The sequence below is a fragment of the Delphinus delphis genome, chromosome 16 (assembly GCF_949987515.2).
Source record: "Delphinus delphis chromosome 16, mDelDel1.2, whole genome shotgun sequence".
Taxonomy (NCBI): Eukaryota; Metazoa; Chordata; class Mammalia; order Artiodactyla; family Delphinidae; genus Delphinus; species Delphinus delphis.
In genome coordinates this window covers 61,934,200-61,956,254 of record NC_082698.1, presented here as the reverse complement: position 1 = coordinate 61,956,254, position 22,055 = coordinate 61,934,200, and the positions used below count along the sequence as shown (strand labels likewise).

General features: G+C 50.5%; 1 protein-coding gene, 1 long non-coding RNA gene and 1 pseudogene across 4 annotated transcripts in view; 1 reads left to right on the top strand and 2 right to left on the bottom strand.

Annotated features, from left to right (window-relative positions):
• LRRC20 (leucine rich repeat containing 20) overlaps positions 1-14,550 on the bottom strand; it is a 66,559-nt gene extending 52,009 nt beyond the window's left edge. For 2 of the 3 annotated variants that reach the window (XM_060034858.1, XM_060034859.1), the window contains exons 1-2: positions 14,425-14,550; positions 8,474-8,612 (exon numbers count right to left, since the gene is read on the bottom strand). In XM_060034858.1, coding sequence (XP_059890841.1) covers positions 8,474-8,555 — 82 coding nt within the window. In that variant the 5' untranslated portion in view covers positions 8,556-8,612; positions 14,425-14,550. Of the gene's footprint in view, positions 1-768; positions 1,057-8,473; positions 8,613-14,424 lie in introns of those variants that run through there. The other variant, XM_060034860.1, reaches the window with a different exon arrangement.
• Positions 1,179-3,195, bottom strand: LOC132439449 (uncharacterized). Its single transcript, XR_009522361.1, has 3 exons — positions 3,163-3,195; positions 1,515-1,616; positions 1,179-1,386 (listed from the first exon to the last, which is right to left on the bottom strand). It is a non-coding gene; the product is annotated as an uncharacterized lncRNA (long non-coding RNA).
• A 1,334-nt stretch (positions 14,551-15,884) lies between the features above and the next one.
• LOC132439448 (transcription factor E2F4 pseudogene) lies at positions 15,885-17,232 on the top strand (annotated as a pseudogene).
• Positions 17,233-22,055: the final 4,823 nt, after the last annotated feature.

Here is a 22,055-nt window from a genome sequence, read left to right as displayed (position 1 = left end):
TGCGGCATTTCCACAAGTCACCGCGCCATCTAGGGCCCAGTCTCCCTGCTGTGATGAGACCTCCACCTCCCACTGCCCGGGCTTCCCTGGAGGCCCCTCAGGGCTGGACCGGCTCTCATGGCTGGGGTGATTTCTGCAGACCGAACAATGAACAGGAGAGAAAACTAAGGAGAGAAGACTGCGCGATTTATACCTGTGGGATGAGGGAATTCCTCCATCCACCTGACACATGACTTCTGAGCACCAATGCTGTGTCGGGGCAGCATCACAGCAAACAGGGACCCAAGGGACAGGTGTGTTGTGCTTGAGAATGCCCACCACAGACCCCCCACTCTTATCCTCCCTCCTTCCAGAAGACTGAGGCCCACAGTGGGGCTGGGATGGAGATGGGTGGGGCTCGTGGCCATTGGAGCTTCCAAAGCTCTAGAAGGGGACTCAGGGACTCCCCCACCACCAACAGAGAGACCTGAGCCACTACCAAAGGGCTTTGGGGTTCTGTCCCATCACTGCTACAGAAACAACTTCAGGACACAGCTCACCATCCTCACCCTTTAGCAACTCTAGAGTTAGCCAGCGTAACCTTGCAACTGTTCCTCTAGTTCCACAAGACACTGTGCCGGGCGGAGGGACCAGTGGACCAGAAGACAGGGTGGGAGGAAGCCCGGCCTCTCTGTTTACCCTTTGGGCCTTATGCTTTGTGCACTAGGCACAGGTGATACATACTGGGTTTTTTAGATATAAATTTATTTTTTTATTTTTATTTATTACTTTTTGGCTGCACTGGGTCTTTGTTGCTGCGCGTGGGCTTTCTCTAGTTGTGGCGAGCGGAAGCTACTCTTCGTTATGGTGGCGGGCTTCTCATTGCGGTGGCTTCTCTTGTTGCGGAGCACGGGCTCTAGGCACGTGGGCTTCAGTAGTTGTGGCATGCAGGCTCAGTAGTTGTGGTTCACGGGCTTAGCTGCTCCGCGGCATATGGGATCTTCCCGGACCAGGGCTCAAACCCATGTGCCCTACATTGGCAGGCGAATTCTTAACCACTGCGCCACCAGGGAAGCCCTGTTTTTTAAGTTAAACATATATAGTTTTAAAAGTATTCCGCAGAGTGCAAATGCCCAGGCTAGAGCCACAGAACAAATTTTCTCTCTCTCCATCCCAAGAGCTGCCTTCCAATACTGAGCTGTTCTCTTTACCTCCACGGCCCCTTCTATACCTGAGGCCGGGGGTCCATACAGGACCCCAACGAGCCCATACCGACCTGAGCACAAAGAAGCAATGCCAGACCACAGCATGGTGTAAAAGGATTTCCAGGGACTTCCCTGGCGGTGCAGTGGTTAAGACTCCATGCTTCCCATGCAGGGGGTGTGGGTTCGATCGCTGGTCAGGGAACTGAGATCCCACAAGCCGTGCAGTGCAGCCAAAAAAAAAAAAAAGAGAGAGAGAGAAAAAGAAAAGGATTTCCAGAAACCCCCACCCGGGCCCCTCCTCACCTGCCTGAACAATGGGCTCAGTGCTACCTGCCTGGACACGGCCATATGTGTCCACCTCTCTGGGGCCAGTTCAGAAGCAGCCAGGACTCCACAGGCACCCTGAGCTGGGCTGACACCAGTCACTCTCCTCTGAAATGAGAAGGGCACGCCAGGTGCAGGCCCTGCATTTCTGCACCACAGGCTACTGCACTGTGCCAACTCAGTACCAGTGAAACCCTTGGGCTCTCTGAAAGCTCTACTGGTTTCCCTTTGTATACTGGTTATTTGCCTCTGAGTGATACCCTCACACACTAGCCCTAGCCAGGGTCTCACCTCCACCCCTTTCTCTGCACTGGCACATCCTGCCAAGCAAGACCTCCTGATCCCCCACCACCAGCGCCCACAGTCTGCTCTCTCCAATATCCAAGGACCAGGAAAATGAAAGGAAAGCAAGATCAAACTAAAGAAAGGAAGGAAAGGCTCATCACAACAGTTGCGATGGTGGCTACCTCTGGGGGTGGGAGCGGCTTTTGGAGATTCTGGCAATATTCCATGTCTAGACCTGGATGGTAGTTACATGAGTATTCGTTTTACAAATATCTGCTGAACTAAGTATATATGACTTTATGGACTTTGCTACCTGTGTATACCTTTTCATAGCTTCTTCTTTTTTTTTTTTTTTAAAGAAAAATGACTGGGTAAAGGCCACTTAGAAAGGAAAGTCAGGGAGGTCTCTCTAGACGAAACATTTAGGCTGAACCTTAACGTATGAGAAGGGCCCAGCCATGAAGAACAAGGAACAGCATCCCAGACAAAGGGAACAGCATGTGCAAAGGCCCTGAGGCTGGAAAGGGTTTAGCAATTCAAGGAACTGAAAGGTGGCCGATCGGCAGATTTGAGGCTTCCAGCCCTCGCAGTAAAGAGACGGGCGGCCCCGGCCAGGCTGAGGGCTGCCCTGTGACAGACAGCCTGTTCCCTCCTCCATGCCTTCGGAGCTGACCTGTACCTGGCTGATCCTCAGGACTCCCCAGGCCAGGAGACATGGCAGCAAAACACACACCCCTCCCCTACTACCAGCACCAGCCTCCTGGGCTCTGGGCCAGGAACTGTAGACCCAAAAGCCCCTCCTGGAGCCAAAAAAGACTGCTTCCACCACAGACCCTGGCTGCCCCCTCCCTCGGGACGTGTGTGTGCGTACGTGTGTGTGTCTGTCTCCCCCTCCAGACTGGGCACTTCTGGGACACTTGGGTCCTCCCAAGGTACACACAGTAGGTGTCCAATGTGTGTTTGTTGACAAAGGAGCCGGTGGCAGTATCTGACCCAAGGGAAGATGTTATTCTGGTCCAGTGAGTATGTATGGAGTGCTTCCTGATACTGCATTTACTCAGCACTCTTGCTCAAGAAAGGGGCTGCAAAATCAAATCACTGGGGAGTCAGCTAGGAATGCAGACACAGGATGTGAGCCGGCCAGGACGTGGAAGCCCTTGTCAGGACCTGGCCCTCACACCCTAGTCAAGTCCCTGACTCTGCTGCCTGTCACCAGGTCGGCTGTGACGGGGTGCCATCTGCTGGTGAGACAGGAGAAAAGTGTCCAAAGCATGAGTGAGCCTGAGAGGAGGGAGGGAGGACAGGAGGGGAGGAGGGAAAGGAGGGGAAGGGGGAGAGTAGGGAACAACACATCCCTTCTCTCACTAACCTTGGTCTCCTCACTTGGTTTTCTCACAGCGCCCAGCCTAGCCGCTCAGTTCCCTGAGGATGGATCAAGTCCATGTTCATATTCATTCCCTCTCTCTCCCTCTCTGTCACTCACACACACACACACACACACACAGAAATCCAGAAGCCTGCCCAGACAACACCACCCCCCCTCAGCCCACCCCACCCCTGCCACCCAGCCCTCCAGAACCCACCAGGAGAAGGAAGTTCCAGATTGTAAGTAGTAAGCCAGTGGTTCCCAAAATTTGAGGCAGGGAAGAATCATACAGGGTTCCCATTAACATGCAGGTCACCATGCCCGGCCTCTGAGCTTCCACTGTGAAAGCTCTAGAGTGGGGTCCGCGACCTGCACGGAAGCAGAAGCAGCCCACAGGGGCTTCCCCCTTCCCCTTACCACCTGAGGCATATATTTTTTTTAATATTTATTTTTATTTATTATCATTTTTATTTTTGGCTGCATTGGGTCTTCATTGCTGCACGCAGGCTTTCTCTAGTTGCGGCGAGCAGGGGCTACTCTTCGTTGCGGTGCGCGGGCTTCTCATTGTGGTGGCTTCTCTTGTTGTGGAGCACGGGCTCTAGGCACGCGGGCCCACCTGAGGCATGTTAAATGCCCAGTATGGCAGCCTGACACACAGCAGGCCCCAGATAAATGCTAGCTCCTTTCCTTCCCAGCTCACCTTGTTTCTTCCTTCTTCCCATCTTTGCCAGTGCCTGGATCTCAGCCAGCCAAGCCCTCCCTTCCCACACCCTCCCAAGCCTTTCCAAATCCTGCTCTTCTGCAGTAATGATCAATTTTTTAAAGTCATCCCCCCAAACCTGGGAGCCTCCCCCTGAAAAGGAGTGGGTGCAGAGTAGCCTGGCCTGATGGTCCACTGGCTGGATGTGCTGCCATCTGATGCCAGGGAGGGAAGGGTGAGGTCAGAAGCCCCTCAGGGGTGCAAGGACCCAGGGAAGTCCAGGTGGGCATGAGGCCCTTAAAAAGAGGAAAAACTAACTTGGGGGGACAAGAGGGGGATAGAGAGGAGTGCCTGGTTCAGGGGAGGCGAGTCTGAGTACAGTGCGGAGTTCCCAGCTCTTTGCAATCTCATTCAAAAAGTCTAGAAGATGATGCTGAGGAGGGGTGAGGGGCTGGAAGAAAGTGGCTTCAACTCAAACCTAGGGGCAGACCAGAGGCCAGATGGAAAGAAGCCCACTTTTTGGGGGTCAGGAGGCCTGGAGTGAGGCAACAAGGGCTGTGAACCAAAGCTCAGGTTACAGGAGGAGCAAGCCTGGCTCTGGAGTGCACCCGTGAGTGGCCGGGGCAGCACGAGTGATGCTTCCCAGGGTTACCTACCTGAGTAAGGTGAGAGCCTGTAACCGAGCTCTCCCCAGCCCAGCCTCTGCAGGGATCTCCCACTCTGCAGCATTGGAACAGACATCCCACCAGGCCTGTGCCCCCAGCCTGTGCACAGGGAGGCAAGCTGGGAAACTCAGCAGAAGGGGAGAAGCCAGGGAAGCTCATTCCACACCCAGGGGCAGGGGCTTAGAGCAGAAGCTACTTCCTTAACTCCTGGACCTCTTGTTTGCTGTTGGGAAGTGGGTTTTACTTTCACTTTCTAGAGTGGAAGGTGGTCCTTTCCCTAAAATCTATTCTTCTCTGCTTGTGAGAGTAATATGTTCATCATAGAACATTCAGAAAATGAAGAATGGTATTTTCTAACATCCATTTGTATCTTATTTCTTTCCAATTTTTATCTATGTATATACACATGTTTAACATAATTGGCATCTTACTGTCTATACAGTTTGGGATCCTTGTTCTTTTCCAATTCACATTATACATGAGAATTTGCCAGTCCTCATGGAAGCACGTAATGAAATTTTACACACCATGGTTAATAGCTACGTAAACTGCATTATATATTAGCTGTAACAAAGGTTCTTCAAGCAATTTTCTAGTACTGGCTTTTTAGTTGCTTCAGATTGTTTGCTCTTTTACATGAGAACCATATTGGGTTACTTCACCTATCTTTCAAGACCCACATCAATTCCCACCTCCTCCAGAAAGCCTTCCCAGACTCCTTCAACACCCAGCAATATCTCCCACCTCTGAATTACCACCACCTGTAGTCCATCTGACACGGCTCAGCACGGAGCCCGTGCATCAGTCACTGCTGTCCTAGTGGCGGGCCAGTCTCAGGTCCAGAACTCCACTGCACGTATCCCTGGGAGCTCCCCAGCACTGTGCACACAGCAGGCGCTCAATACGTGCTGACTGCTGACCCCTCAGATTGCATGAGCCTGATGAGCTCCACCTGCCAAAGGGTCAGGATTGCAGGCGCCCACAGTGGCCTGCTCTGCATTCTGCTTCTTCGTCAGGCACTGAAGTAAAAAGGCCCCCTCATTCAGCCCTGAGTTTAAAGACCCAGCCACCTCCATGTGAAAGTCTCAAGTCTCGAGCTTCAGCCAAGACCATCAAGGCTCAAGCACTGAACTCCTCCCCCAAGTTGACCGGCGATCAGCAACCATCTGCCCCCCACCCCAGAACAGAGAGGGCCCAGGCGCTGGTGCCAGCCAGCTAGGGTTCCAATCCCAGGCACTGCAGTGGCCAGGCAGGGCTGCCAGAGGCCTGGCTTGAGCTTTTCAGTGGGCATGACCCGGGCAGAGAGAGAAGCTGGCTACAGAGTGCCCTACCCTAGACGAGCTGCACACTTCACTCCAGGCAGGGCATCCACTCTGTTCACAGAAATCCCCACCTGGCCTGCAGAGGCAACTGAATTTGCAATCTCTGGTCCTCAGACATGGAAGTCTAAACTCAACACAGCCTTGCAGGCTCTCCGCCTGCCAGTGGCATCCCTCATCTCCCCCATCCCCAGCGGCAACTCTGCAGCGGCCTTGCCCCCGACTCAGGCGCAGCCCTCCCGGTGCCTGGGACACCCGCCCCCTCACTGCTGCCTCCTGAAATCCTCCCTCAAACAGCACGTCCCCAGGAGGTCAGAATTCCACTCTCCCAGCTCTGCTGCCCCTCCACCCTGCCCCCTTCACACATCTGGATGAGAACGAGCCGCATATGTGTCCCTCCCCCCTGCACCATTTTAAGGTAGGGGTAGGTTATTCACCACTGAGATCCGTCGATTTGCACTGAACTCCCCATCCCAAGGCAAGTGGGGACACCCAGCCAGGTGACTGGCTGACACCTGGAGGAGGTGCGTTGGTGGTGGGGGAGGGGAGGGACTTAGGCCCCACCTCCAGCCCTTGGAGATGAGAAAAATTGAAAATAATAGCTGCCGTTTATTGAGCTACTCATGCCAAGCACCTTAAGACATTACAATTGCTCCCTTGATGAGGCAGGCACAATTACCATCCCATTTTATAGATGAAGAAATCAAGGCTCCAAGAGGTAAAGCAATCTGCGAAGGAAGCAGGCTAGTAGGTGGCATTGTGGGGATTCAAATCCAGGCCGTATCAGTGGTGGAGAGCCTTGAGCACTCGGGTAAGTGCAACCCTATGAGTGACCAGCACAGGATTCCAGAATTCCTTTCCTGAGGGCCCACAGCCCTCAGTGCACCAGCCAAAGGCTGCCCCCGGCACCACCCCCTGCCAGACTTCCCTCCAAAACCAACAGCAATCTTCAAGTCTGTTTGCTGACAGAGGAGATGCTTCTCTCACTATCACTCAGTTCAGTAAACACCGCTACGTGCTTTACAAAGTGCCAGACGCTGCTCTGGCTCTTGGCAGGTGGGGGACAAAAGACCACAGGATCCCTCCCTTCCAGGGACACTGAATGAGTCCCACAGAGGAGGAAGGGAGCAAGGGGTGGATGGGGCAGGGCCAAGGGCTTCCTGGAAGAGGTGGTGACCAAGTGCGTCTTGAAGACTGAGTGTCCCTCCACTTTCTGGGCCACCACCCCCTGCCCCAGGACCCTCAGACACACCTGACCAATGGTTGCTCACAGAAACGCTCCACCTTTCCAGTCTCTGGGCCATTAGCAGGCAGTAACCTCCATGCAAAGGCTCTTTCATGAAACAGACAGACAGACACAGACACACACAGGCACACACATCCCTAAGCTGCCGGTGAAATTCCTCTGTGTGCCAAAGACCCAACTCAAATCCCACCCCGTCAATCATCCCCCAGGCAGGCCTGCGTTCACCTCCTCTGTGTTCCTGCAACACACCTGTGGCTCTAAGACGGCACTTACATTCCAGCGGGACACACACATACACATACACACACACACACACACACACACACACACACGATCCCCCGCTAACTCTTACACGTGGTGGATAGTCAACAATTATCTGCTGAATTCAATTAAATGGGATAGTTTGCTTAAGTGCTTACAGCCTTAGGGTAGCTGCATGGGCTAAAACGCAATAACCAATTCAACAATATTTGACACAATTCAATTAAAACAGTGGAACGAAAAGCGGCCGCCTGACTGTGTGACCTGAAAAAAGCCCACTCTGCCTTCGACCCTCCATCTCCTCATCTGAAATCCGAGGCTAGTCATGCCTGGTGGGTATCATCCATCACAGGGAAGTTGTGAAGATTCAATAAGGCAACACTTGGGAGGCACCTGCACAGGGCCTGGTACATGGGGCTACCTAGCAGTGCCACCTATTGCCACCTGGTCCAAGGGCACATACACACTTTGAGTCATCAGCAGTCTGAGGGCAGGCAGACATGCTCCCGGCAGAGGGAAGCCCTACTTGGTGCTTTTCAAACCTCTGTGAACTATGACCCATAGTAAGAAATACATCTTACGCTGGGACCCCGTATACACAAACTAAACACAACTGCAATAAAAGTCCATGGAGGGACTTCCATGGTGGCGTATTGGTTAACAATCCACCTGCCAATGCAGGGGACACGGGTTCGATCCCTGGTCCGGGAAGATCCCACATGCCACAGAGCAACTAAACCCATGCACCACAACTACTGAGCCTGAGCTCTTGAGCCTGCGTGCCACAACTACTGAGCCCGCATGCTGCAAATACTGAAGCCCGCGCTCCTAAAGCCCATGCTCTGCAACAAGAGAAGCCACCGCAATAAGAAGCCTGCGCACCACAACGAAGTGTAGCCCCCGCACGCCGCAACTAAAGAAAGCCTGTGTGCAGCAACGAAGACCCAATGCAGCCAAAAATAAATTTAAAAAAAAACAAAAGTCCATGGAACACAGCTCCTCATGGCGAGGGGTGCATGCTGATACTGTGTCTTTCACCTTCCCTTTCTATCTCATTTCCAAACTGATTCAATAAACCACGTACAGGGTGCCCTACAGCTGGAAAAGCCGTGCCCTTACTCACCCAGGGTGTCGGAGCCGCTCTCCACTGTCTCGTTGACCTTCCTCGCAACTCTGGCCACGGCCTCACCCATCTTCCTCAGCATGCAGACTCAGGTGTCCTGCTGCCAGCCACCAGGCTGGTCTGCTGCTCATAAAGGGACCTGCGCTTGGGGAAGACACAGGGCCATGAAGCGCCTGCCCACCACCAGCCAGGGACCCACCCCTGACCCACCCTCCCCGGGGAATCAGGCTGCAGGAAGCACGCAGGGAGGGGTCCAGGCCACTCACCTCCTCCTGAGGGGCCCAGAGCCCAGGCCACATCCGGCTCAGCCTTCAGAGTGACTGATCTGCCCGTCAACCCAGCCCTACCAGTTTCCTGGGAGGACTGACACATATGACCTTGCCAGGGCTTGAACCAGTGGCCAGGAGGATGTGAGCATTTAGGTGCGTGCTGGCCTGTGACTCACTTAACAGGCAGAGCAGTGGGGAGAAGGTGGGGTACAGCCAAGTGCAAGGAGAGACACCTGTCCCTCCATCCCACAGGCTCGGAGCCCAGTCCACAGGACAACCGCTCCAGCTCCCAGGCCTCCTCAGCCACCTCTGCCAGGTTCCTCCCGCAGGCGGGAAGCGGGGACACAAAGGCAAATGAAACACAGCCCTGCCTGGCCAGAGCTCACTGTCTGGCTGGTGGGTGGTTTCTAAGAACTCCCTTTCCATGCAGCAATATGGAGGGAAAGTTACAGTTTTAGCCACAGATCTGATTGTTAGCCTGCTGCTGAGTTCACTGGCAAGACCCCAAGGAAAAAGGAAGGGGGGCAGGATCACTGGGGAGAAAAGGCTTAAAGAAGGGTGAGGACACAATCAAAACGATCAGGTGTAGAAGACGTAAGGGACTCGGGAAATGTCTCCAACTCCTTTTTATTAGAGAAGGAAACTGAGGCAGAGAGAGGGACTCAATGACCTGGCCAAGGTCAAAGTAAGTAAATGGCACTAACCTGGCCCAACTCTACATCCAGTGCTCACTTCTTTACAAAAGTCACCCACATCACCAGTGGCAGCACCCCATGCAGATAATGAATTTGAGGCCAACATCAGTGCCCTTTTTTGCTCCTGGATCCCAATCCCAGATCCACAGACAGCTCAAGGAGCTCTGATGAACACATCTGAGGGTCAAAGGCAGAAGAATGTGAAGGGCAGAGAGAAGGGGGTGAGGGTACAAACAGATACCAAGAAAAAGTCCACATGTGCTCAACTGGACAGGGAGGCCCAGTCAAGCCCACTCAGCTGCTCGGGGAGAGTTAGTGATGAGTTCAGTGTGTGCCTGCGTCTCACCAAGGAAGAAGACAGGCCTAAGGCCCAACTCTGACATTTATTAGTGGAGAAGCCTGGGAAAGATTCCTAACTACTCTGAGCCCCAGTTTCTTCATCTGAGTAGGAGATCTAGTAATACCTGCCGCAGTGGGTTCATATGAGGATTGAACAAAAAATACATATCTTTCTAGCCCAGGGCTCAGGACACATAAGCTACTTAATAAATGCTAGCTGAAATGATGAAACAGTACACGTGCAGATATGATGCCAGCGCTTAATCCCAGTTACATACCCATATGACTCAAACAAACAAGTCAGTGGAACTCATCTTTAAGGAATGAGTAGAACTTCCTTCTCTCCACCTCCAGGAAGTCTTCCCAGATTGCCCCAGCCCTCAGCGTTCTCTCCTCCTTAAGTTTCAGTAGCACGCAATGCCTTAGCTCAAGCCACTTAGGTTATTTATGAGCTTTAACAAATATACATACTTATCCCCACCAGCTGACCTGCAGACAGCTTAAGGCAGGGAGCAGATATATACTATGCTTTTCCGCTGCACTTTATACCACATACTGAAACAGATGTTTAGTTAGTTTCCCCCAATGGTGATGATGATCAACAGCCATCATTTGGGTTTCAAATCTAAATACAAGTCAACTGACTCTTACAACAAAGATACCATCTAAATGAGAAGGGTCATAAGTCCTAACAATGCCAGGTGGATAACTTGCAGAAGGTGGTCCAGGGCAGAACAGCAGGGAAGAGTGAGGACTATGGAAAACTGGACCCAACACCTTTATCATGCTACCTTGAAGACCAACCCCCTAAGCCTGAGTCACAGCAATGTTGCTGGAACCTTGGTGACTCAGTCTAATGCCTTTATGAATAAGAACACTGAGGACCCAAGAAGGAAGGTAAATCAGCCAAACAGAAACGAAAAACCTAGGTCTCCTAACTCCCAGCCCAGGATTCTTCGTACATACCATGCTCCCTCCTTTTCCTATCTCCAGTATTCATCATCAGTAACCACAAACATGTATTGAGCATCTACTAGGAACAGGGCATAAGACTGAAGAGGGAGGAAGGAAATATAGGAAATAGCTCTGACTTATGAGCTTCTGATGAGGAAGACCTTTCTAAGGAACATCACTGAGGCAATCCTGGCCTCACACAGAGACGAAAGGTAAGGTAAATCTCCAAGCTACCCAGGGTCTGTGCTAACCCTGGTGAGATTGCATATGCTACTTTCAATCAGGCACTATGCCTGCAATTCTACTAGCTGCCACCAGGTGGGAGCAGTGGTGCCTTAAGCTAAAGAGCCTATTGAAGAAAACTAGTCAAATTAAAAACCTTACCCCTGGTGGTAAGCTCAGACACCCTATAGTGTGGGTAAGAGATTGGACATTGAAGCAGGAACAGCCTGTAAAGTCTAGGTGTCAGAGTAAGTCACTAGAAGGACAGGACCCTGACATTCCAGAGGATGCTCTGGGTACAGCACAGATGTGCCCTAGGCCCCCAAGAGGTTCCAGCTACCTAAATCACCAACCCCACTAACTGGCTAGGAAACCACCCTCCCTTCACCTAAAACTACCCATTCCCCAAGGGAGAATTTCTTATAAATTCCAGCTGACAGTCCCTCTCCCAGGTCAGGTGACCAAGGCCTGTCACTTTTTGGCATGGGCAGGGCTGAAATGGGAGGGTGGCAGGGCCATATGTGGTATAAGGCCCAAGATGGGGTAGGAGGGTCCCAGAACTGAGGGGAGAACAAACTTGAGATGACGAGAGTCTGGAGTGGGTCCCCAAAAGAGGTCCTACAAGGTTGTCCAACTTTCCTGACTGCTCCTTCGAGCCCCAACCCAATACTGGACCTCTCTGACCAAAAAGTAGCAAGAATTTATTGAGCATGTAACAGGAGCCCTCAGAGACAGGGGGCGGGGGAGAAATAAGGCAAGCTGCTCTTCCTTTCTTTGGTTTTAAACTGTTTTTAAGAAAAATAGAGAATTGTCTGAGTCACATATGAGTGATGGAGAGAACTATGGACCCACTCCTCACTGAGTGAGAAGCCTCCTAGGCAGGGCCACCCTAGGACGTGAGGGGCCCCTATCTATGCAAACAATTTGAGTCAATCAAAATCAGCATGTCAGCACCATTCTGGCTGCCCAGTCTCATGCAATTCCATGAAAGAAAGACCTTGCCGGCCAGTAGGAGCAATCAGCACGCAAGGCAGCCCTCCTGGAACCAGACCACAACCACAGGGCCCCAAGACAACCCAACCCTACATGCAGGCTCCCTTTGGGACACTCTCTGACTTTCTGCTACTACTACCCCACAGGCAGGGGTAGTAGTAGCAGAAAATCAGAGAGTGTCCCAAAGGGGGGAAACAGGAACCACCAGCCCATATGGGTCTGTACTGGGTTTGGGGTCCCAGTCATCAGAGGTCAGCCTTAGAAAACTGCTCCAAAGTGCTCCAAATCCTGGAGACCCTTCAACACAAGGTCCAAACTCATACTCACACTGCTGCTTCCTCAGCAACACATCCCTCTCCACATCCCTCCCCAACTCTTCTTTTCAGAGTGTGCATCATAGCCCTAGGAAATGTTTAAATCCAACAGATGTGTGCTGGGCCCTTCTATAAGGCCCTCACTGGAAGAGTAAAGGTACAGAGGCAGGGCTTGGGCCAGAATAAGCTTCCCATCAGGTAAGAGAGACTCAGTGACAAAAGGCAGAATGAGGGCTTCCCTGGTGGCGCAGTGGTTGACAGTCCGCCTGCCGATGCAGGGGACACAGGTTCATGCCCCGGTCCGGGAAGATCCCACATGCCGCGGAGCGGCTAGGCCCGTAAGCCATGGCCACTGAGCCCACGCGTCCGGAGCCTGTGCTCCGCTACGGGAGAGGCCACAACAGTGAGAGGCCCGCGTACCGCAAAAAAAAAAAAAAAAAAGTCAGAATGAGCCAGATGCTGGAGGCCACAAGGCCAGGCCCAAGGACCATGTGTGCCTTCTGCCATGAAGGCACATGGCATGGCTGAGAAGAGGGAACAGAGGCAGGGGCTGAGCAGAAGTACCCAAATGATGAGAGAAAGAGGGAGACAGGAAGCCAGTCTGTCCCCAGGTTACTCGGAGAGGGGCTGGAAGCCACCCTATAAGTCTGTCCTCTGCTTCTCTTCGGGGAACTATGAAAGGTTTTTTGAGGAAAGCAGCCTAATCCAGCCAGAGTTTTGGAAAATTATCACTGTTGTGCGCAGTCCCATTGTCAGATGGAAATACCATCCTCCTCACTGGGTTGTTCTGAGAAGTAAATGACGTATAACTTTCGAGAAATCTTCGCAAGCTGTTGCACACCAAGGCATTACTGATATGTGGTTAAACCGCTACAGACGGTAAGTTAGGATATAATAAATGGAATGTCAGAAAAGAAGTTGTCCTGCTTTGTGAGAGCTGGCAATAGAGTCCTCCTGTATCTATAACCTGGTTTCACCTGGATACAGGTTTGGGGGGGATGATTTTTGCTTAAACACTGACCCTAACCCTCTGCCAGGGCTCCAGCCCTCATCAGTGAAAACTCTACCTTATCTGAAGCCCCGAGATCTGTGCAAAGGAGCTGCTGTGACACCCCGTCCGCACCAGCTGCTCCTATATTTAGTTACTGGTGTGGGCACTTGGGAACTTTAGAGCCTGGCAGCCGCTCCGAAGGGCAACTCGAGCCTCTTGCTCCATGTGTGCGAGCTCCCCCCACTCCCACCCCCACTGGCTGCAGCGGGTCCTCTGGACCGCCCAAGCTAAGGAGCCACTGGGGAAGTGCGAAGCAGTCGGCTGGATCGGACCCAAGTAGCCCCGAAGGCCCACTCGAGCCCAGACAGAGTTGACCCACTTTTCCACCCAAGGGAACGAAGCCCGCTGGGGCGAGAGCGGGACGGACTGGCGCCTTGTTTTTGAGCCATGAGGTTCCCAGAGCCGCGTGCATGCTTCTGTATGGGCATGTAAGCATCCTCGGGCTGCGCCTCCCAGGACTGAGCGCGGTGGCCAGGCCAGGGTCCCCACGCCTCGCGCTAGGGGACCGCCTCACCGTCTTCCCCACCCCCCGGCGCCCGCAGCCAATGGCTCCTCGTCGCCGGCCCTCCGCTCGCCAGGCAGGCGGGGACTGGGGAGAATAAAGCAGGCAATGAGAGGAGAACGCCGGTGAACGCTGAGGGCCGGGGACTCCCGCGCTACCCGGAGGCCGAGAGGAACACTCTGGGACAGGCGTCTGCAGCTCCCCAGAGGGGAAGCAAACCCCGAAAAGTGTGGCTTCAGGGACGAAATTTACAACAGCCTCTCCCAGCAGGGGCGCCTCCCGCGGGGAACGGAGGCCCCCTCAGGACGGCTTCCCCAGGCTCCCTATTCCCTGGTACCTCGGCGCCCGCTCCCCCGAGCCAGCCGGGGTCCAGCCGCAGTCTGCAAGCCAGAGCCGGCGCGGCGCCGGGCCCCTTGGCACTACAGAAGCCGCAGTTGGTGCACCGCTGCTCCTTCCACGGGGTGACTTGGGGGAGGGGAGGGTACACTACAGAAACGGGGACATTTCTCTCCCTCGCTCCCCCAGCCCCTCCAGCGCTTAGCCTCAGACTACGTTTACTTTGCGGGGCACGAAGGTGGGGCCCCGTTCCGGGCCGCTCTCTGCTCCACTTACGGCGACAATGCCTCCTAGCGCCCTGCGCAGCGCAGTCACGCTCCCTCGGCCGCCGGCGGCGCCCCATGCAGCAGCGGCGAGCTGGAACTGGCCGGGAGGGGGCAGAGGGGCTGCGGTCTCTGAGCGCACGGTCGCCCGGCCAATCGCCGCGCCAGGAGCCGCCCCGGGGCGGGAGTAGGCAGCCGCGCGCAACCAATTAGAGCGCGGGTCCTCACGCGGCGCCCCCGGAAAAGCGGCCTGTGCGCTCTCGTCCGCAGGGTGGATCCGCTTTGTGTTCGGCTTCAGGAGGAAAAACGCTTTGGACAGCGAGAGTGTAGACCGGAACGTGCAACAGATCCCAGGATTAATAGGACTGAGTCTCCAGATTTGTTTTTCTCGAGGGAGAAGAGTTGAATTAGCTAGATCGGGGTACATTGAGAAAGGTGAAGATGGGACTAGGAAGCTTTTCCCGTGGTGCCTTCAAGGCGCCCATTCAGGTTTTTAGAGGCAATAATTCTGGCTACGCTAAGTTACTTAACCTCTCTAAATCCCAGTGTTCTTCTCTATCAAATAAGAATTAAAATGTATAAAAACCTAGTTCACAGGGTCATTGTGAGGATTAATACCTGAAAAGTTCAGTGCAGTGCCCGGCACGATGGCTCAGGGAAGGGTGGCTGCTTCGCAGGCCTACATTTACAGAGGATTCCCCACAGACTCTTTACTAGGCACTGTGGGGAGGACCAAAGAGATGAGGCCCCTAACTCAACCAGCGATGGTGGTCAATGAGTCAAATGCTCTAATAAACAGAAGCATGTGTTAAATATGTGGGAGTCCTGAAGAAAGAACATTTAATTCTGCCCCTGGGGATTGGGGTAGTTAGATAAGGAACACACATTCACTTGGGTCCTGAGGGATATTATGGGTTAAATTGTGTCTCCCCACCAAAAAAGATATGTTGAATTCTTAACCCCCAGTACCTCAGAATGTGGCCTTATTTGGAAATATGGTCATTGCAGATATAATTAGTTAAGATGAGGTCATACTGGCATAGGCTGTGATTGGTGTTATTATAAGAAGAGAAGAGACACATCGACACAAAGGGAGAAGGCCATGTGAAAATGGAGGCGGGGTAGAATGATGTGTCTACAAGCCAAGGAATCCCAAGGATTGTGGGCAAAGATCAGAAATTAAGAAGAGGCAAGGAACGGATTCTCCCTCAGAGCCTCCGAAAAGGAACCAATTCCGCTGACACCTTGATTTCAGACTTCCAGACTCCAGAGCTGTGAGAATAAGTTTTTCTTGTTTTCAGCTACCTAGTTTGTGGCAGTTTGTTACAACAGCCCTGGGAAACTGCTACAATAGGTGAGTCGGAATAAAGGGAAGGGGATGAGAAACACCTCCAAGAAAGTCTTTCAAAACTGAATGCCTGGGCTGCGCCGGCCTGGCCTGGCCTGGCTGAGGGGAGGTGGCGGGAGGGCGCTATGGTGGAGGCTGGGCCACAGGCACCACCACTCCCGGGCACCCCAAGCCGGCACGAGAAGAGTTTGGAACTTCTCACTACCAAGTTCGTGTCGCTTCTGCAGGAGGCAAAGGACAGCGTGCTTGACCTCGAGCTGGCAGCTGACACCCTAGCTGTTCGCCGGAAGTGGCGGATTTATGACATTACTAATGTGCTGGAAGGTATCAGGCTGATGGAGAAAAAATCCAAGCATAGCATCCAGTAGAAGGGTGTGGGGCCTGGCTGCAATACCCGAGAGACTGCGGACAAGTTGATTGAGCTCAAGGCAGAGATGGAGGAGCTGCAGCAGCGAGAGCAAGAACTAGACCAGCACAAGGTGTGGGTGCGGCAGAGCATCCGGAACATCACAGAGGATGTGCAGAACAGCTGCTTGGCCTATGTGACTCATGAGGACATCTGCAGATGCTTTGCTGGAGATGCCATCCAGGCCCCGTCGGGCACCAGCCTGGAGGTGCCCATCCCAGAGGGCCTCAATGGGCAGGAGAAGTACCAGATTCACCTGAAGAATGTAAGTGGCGCCATCGAGGTGCTGCTGGTGAACTAGGAGGCATGGAGCTCACCACTTGTGGCGGTGCCTATGCCACCACCCAAAGATCTGCTCCAGAGCCCACCTGCTGCCTCTCCCCCTCCACCTCTGCCCAAGCCTGCTCTGGCCCAGCCCCAGGATGCCTCACGCCCAAGCAGTCCCCAGGTGACCACCCCGAACCCTGTTCCCGGCAGCACCGAAGCCCAGGGGATGGCCGGTCCAGCAGCTGAGACCACAGTGGGTGGTGGCCCTGGAACCGATAGCAAGGACAGTGGTGAGCGCAGCTCCCTCCCGCTGGGCCTGACAGCACTGTACACCCGGCTGCTGCAGTCCTCTGCCCTGTTGGACAGCAGTAGCAGCAATAGCAGTTCATCCGGACCCAACCCTTCTACCTCCTTTGAGCCCATCAAGGCAGACCCCACAGGTGTTCTGGAGCTCCCCAAAGAGCTGTCAGAAATCTTTGATCCCACTCGAGAGTGCATGAGCTCAGAGCTCCTGGAGGAGCTGATGTCCTCAGAAGTGTTTGCACTCCTCCTCCACCTTTCTCCATCCCATGGAGACCACGACTACATCTACAACCTGGATGAGAGTGAAGGTATCTGTGACCTCTTTGATGTGCCTGTCCCCAACCTCTGACTGACAGGGGCATGCCCTTTGTGGCTGGGACACAGACTGTCTAACCTGGGGGCTGCCTGGGGACCTCCCCCCACCCCACCCCTACACAGCTTGAGAGCCGCAGACTCCTGGCTTCCCCAGCCTTCCCTCACTGCACAGTTCTGGCCACAAGTCCCACTCCTGCACCAACACCTGTTCTGTGCTGGGAGAGCAGGGGAAAGGGGCTTAGCCCGCTCCACTGTGGAACCAAAGTGTTTGCCACTCCTTTTTTGGGGACTTCCCCTATCTGGTAGCCTCCCCCCCGCCCTCCCAGAGTTCAGTTTCAGCTGCCACCCAGTGGCACAGATCCAAGGACCCTCCATCACCCTCCTAGGGCATCTCGTCCAGCCCCATCACCCTGTACCTGCCAGCCCCTCCCCCTCCAGGAGGAAGCATGGGGTGGGGCCGGGCACTTGCCAGCACCTAGCCTAGCCTCCTTCACTTCTCCCCATGCGGATCACACCGCTCCTCTGTACCGCTCATGTGCCCCTTTCTGCTGGACCCTTGGCCCTGAGAACCTGCTGGGGGCAGGGGGAGGAGCAGGTTGCTAACAGGAGGAATGGAGATCTCTAGCTAGGAATCTGGGTGGGAGAGTCCCTGATGATTGGCCCAGCCTCCGTCAGACCCGCAGCTCCCCTATTGTTTCTTGGGGGGTTTTTTTGAATTTTATTTATTTCTTTAAACAGCAGGTTCTTATTAGTTATCCATTTTAGACATATTAGTGTATATTTGTCAATCCCAATCTCCCAATTCATCACACCACCACCATCCCCCTCCGCTGCTTTCCCCTCTTGGTGTCCATACATTTGTTTTCTACATCTGTGTCTCAATTTCTGCCCTGCAAACTGGTTCATCTGTACCATTTTTCTAGGTTCCACATGTATGCGTTAATAGATGGTATTTGTTTTTCTCTTTCTGACTTACTTCACTCTGTATGACAGTCTCTAGATTCATCCACGTCTCTACAAATGACCCAATTTCGTTCCTTTTTATACCTGAGTAATATTCCGTTATATATATGTACCACATCTTCTTTATCCATTCATCTGTCGATGGGCATTTAGGTTGCTTCCATGACCTGGCTATTGTAAATAGTGCTGCAGTGAACATTGGGGTGCATGTGTCTTTTTGAATTATGGTTTTCTCTGGGTATATGCCCAGTAGTGGGATTGCTGGGTCATATGTTAATTCTATTTTTAGTTTTTTAAGGAACCTCCATACTGTTCTCCATAATGGTGGTATCAACTTACATTCCCACCAACAGTGCAAGAGGGTTCCCTTTTGTTCACACCCTCTCCAGCATTTGTTATTTGTAGATTTTCTGATGATGCCCATTCTAACTGGTGTGAGGTGATACCTCATTGTAGTTTTGATTTGCCTTTCTCTAATAATTAGTGATGTTGAGCATCTTTTCATGTGCTTCTTGGCCATCTGTATGTCTTCTTTGGAGAAATGTCTACTTAGGTCTTCTGCCCATTTTTAGATTGGGTTGTTTTTTTTTTAAATATTGAGCTGTGTGAGCTGTTTATATATTTTGGAGATTAATCCTTTGTCCGTAGATTCATTTACAAATATTTTCTCCCATTCTGAGGATTATCTTTTCGTGTTGTCTGTAGTTTCCTTTGCTTGCAAAAGCTTTTAAGTTTCACTAGGTTCCATTTGTTTATTTTTGTTTTTATTTCCATTACTATACGAGGTGGATCAAAAAAGATCTTGCTGTGATTTATGTCAAAGAGTGTTCTTCTTGTGTTTTCCTCTAAGAGTTTTATAGTGTCTGGGCTTACATTTAGGTCTCTAATCCATTTTGAGTTTATTTTTGTGTATGGTGTTAGGGAGTGTTCTAATTTCATTCTTTTACATGTAGCTGTCCAGTTTTCCCAGCACCACTTATTGAAGAGACTGCCTTTTCTCCATTGTACATCCTTGCCTCCTTTGTCATAGATTAGTTGACCGTAGGTGTGTGGGTTTATCTCTGGGTTTTCTATCCTGTTCCATTGATCTATATTTCTGTTTTTGTGCCAGCACCATATTGTCTTGATTACTGTAGCTTTGTAATATAATCTGAAGTCAGGGAGTCTGATTCTTCCAGCTCCGTTTTTTTCCCTCAAGACTGCTTTGGCTATTCGGGGTCTTTTGTGTCTCCATACAAATTTTAAGATTTTTTCTTCTAGTTCTGTTAAAAATGTTATTGGTAATTTGATAGGGATTACATTGAATCTGTAGATTGCTTTGCGTAGTATAGTCATTTTCACAATACTGATTCTTCCAATCCAAGAACATGGTGTATCTCTCCAACTGTTTGTATCATCTTTAATTTCTTTCATCAGTGTCTTATAGTTTTCTGCATACGGGTCTTTTGTCTCCCTAGGTAGGTTTATTCCTAGGTATTTTATTCTTTTTGTTGCAGTGGTAAATGGGAGTGTTTCCTTAATTTCTCTTTCAGATTTTTCATCATTAGTGTATAAGAACGCAAGAGATTTCTCTGCATTAATTTTGTATCCTGCAACTTTACTAAATTCATTGATTAGCTCTAGTAGTTTTCTGGTGGCATCTTTAGGATTCTCTATGTATAGTATCATGTCATCTGCAAACAGTGACACTTTTACTTCTTCTTTTCCAATTTGTATTCCTTTTATTTCTTTTTCTTCTCTGATTGCCGTGGCTAGGACTTCCAAAACTATGTTGAATAATTGTGGTGAGAGTGGACATCCTTGTTTTTTCCTGATCTTAGTGGAAATGCTTTCAGTTTTTCACCATTGAGAATGGTGTTTGCTGTGGGTTTGTCATATATGGCCTTTATTATGTTGAGGTAGGTTCCCTCTATGCCCACTTTCTGGAGAGTTTTTATCATAAATCGGTGTTGAATTTTGTCAGAAGCTTTTTCTGCATCTATTGAGATGATCATATGGTTTTTATTCTTCAATTTGTTAATATGCTGTATCACATTGATTGATTTGCGTATATTGAAGAATCCTGGGGTAAATCCCACTTGATCATGGTGTGTGATCCTTTTAATGTGTTGTTGGATTCTGTTTGCTAGTATCTTGTTGAGGAGTTTTGCATCTATATTCATCAGTGATATTGGTCTGTAATTTTCTTTTTTTGTAGTATCTTTGGTTTTGGTATCAGGGTGATGGTGGCCTCATAGAATGGGTTTCGGAGTGTTCCTTCCTCTGCAATATTTTGGAAGAGTTTGAGAAGGATGGGTGTTAACTCTTCTCTAAATGTTTGATAGAATTCACCTGTGAAGCCATCTGGTCCTGGACTTTTTTTTTTTTGCAGTACGTGGTCCTCTCACTGTTGAGGCCTCTCCCGTCGTGGAGCAGAGGCTCCGGACGCGCAGGCCCAGCGGCCACGGCTCATGGGCCCAGCCACTCCACGGCATGTGGGATCTTCCCGGACCAGGGCACGAACCCGTGTCCCCTGCATCAGCAGGCGGACTCTCAACCACTGCGCCACCAGGGAAGCCCTGTTGGAAGATTTTTAATCACAGTTTCAATTTCATTACTTGTGATTGGTCTGTTCCTATTTTCTATTTCTTCTTGGTTCAGTCTCAGAAGGTTATACCTCTCTAAGAATTTGTCCATTTCTTCCAAATTGTCCCTTTTATTGGCATAGAGTTGCTTGTAGTAGTCTCTTAGGATGCTTTGTATTTCTGCGGTGTCTGTTGTAACTTCTCCTTTTTCATTTCTAATTTTATTGATTTGAGTACTCTCCCTCTTTTTCTTGATGAGTCTGACTAATGGTTTATCAATTTGGTTTATCTTCTCAAAGACCCAGCTTATAGTTTTATTGATCTTTGCTATTGTTTTCTTTGTTTCTATTTCATTTATTTCTGCTCTGATATTTATGATTTCTTTCCTTCTGCTAACTTTGGGTTTCGTTTGTTCTCCTTTCTCTAGTTCCTTTAGGTGTAAGGTTAGATTGTTTATTTGAGATTTTTCTTGTTTCTTGAGGTAGGCTTGTATTGCTATAGACTTCCCTCTTAGAACTGCTTTTGCTGCATCCCATAGGTTTTGGATCGTCGTGTTTTCATTGTCATTTGCCTCTAGGTATTTTTCGATTTCCTCTGATTTCTTCAGTGATCTCTTGGTTATTTAGTAACGTATTGTTTAGCCTTCATGTGTTTGTGTTTTTTACGTTTTTTTCCCTGTAATTGATTTCTAATCTCATAGCGTTGTGGTCAGAAAAGATGCTTGATATGATTTCAATTTTCTTAAATTTACTGAGGCTTGATTTGTGACCCAAGATGTGATCTATCCTGGAGAATGTTCCGTGTACCCTTGAGAAGAAAGTGTAATCTGCTGTTTTGGGATGGAATGTCCTATGAATATCAATTAAATCTATCTGGTCTATTGTGTCATTTAAAGCTTGTGTTTCCTTATTAATTTTCTGTTTTGATGATCTGTCCGTTGATGTAAGTGAGGTGTTAAAGTCCCCCACTATTATTGTGTTACTGTCAATTTCCTCTTTTACAGCTGTTAACAGTTGCCTTATGTATTGACGTGCTCCTATGTTGGGTGCATATATATTTATGATTGTTATATCTTCTTCTTGGATTGATCCCTTGATCATTATGTAGTGTCCTTCCTTGTCTCTTGTAACATTCTTTATTTTAAAGTCTATTTTATCTGATATGAGTATTGCTACTCCAGCTTTCTTTTGATTTCCATTTGCATGGAATATTTTTTTCCATCCCCTCACTTTCAGTGTGCATGTGTCCCTAGGTCTGAAGTGGGTCTCTTGTAGACAGCATATATATGGGTCTTGTTTTTGTATCCATTCAGCGAGCCTGTGTTTTTTGGTTGGAGCATTGAATCCATTCATGTTTAAGGTAATTATCGATATGTATGTTCCTATTACCATTTTCTTAATTGTTTTGGGTTTGTTTTTGTAGGTCCTTTTCTTCTCTTGTGTTTCCCACTTAGAGAAGTTCCTGTAGCATTTGTTGTA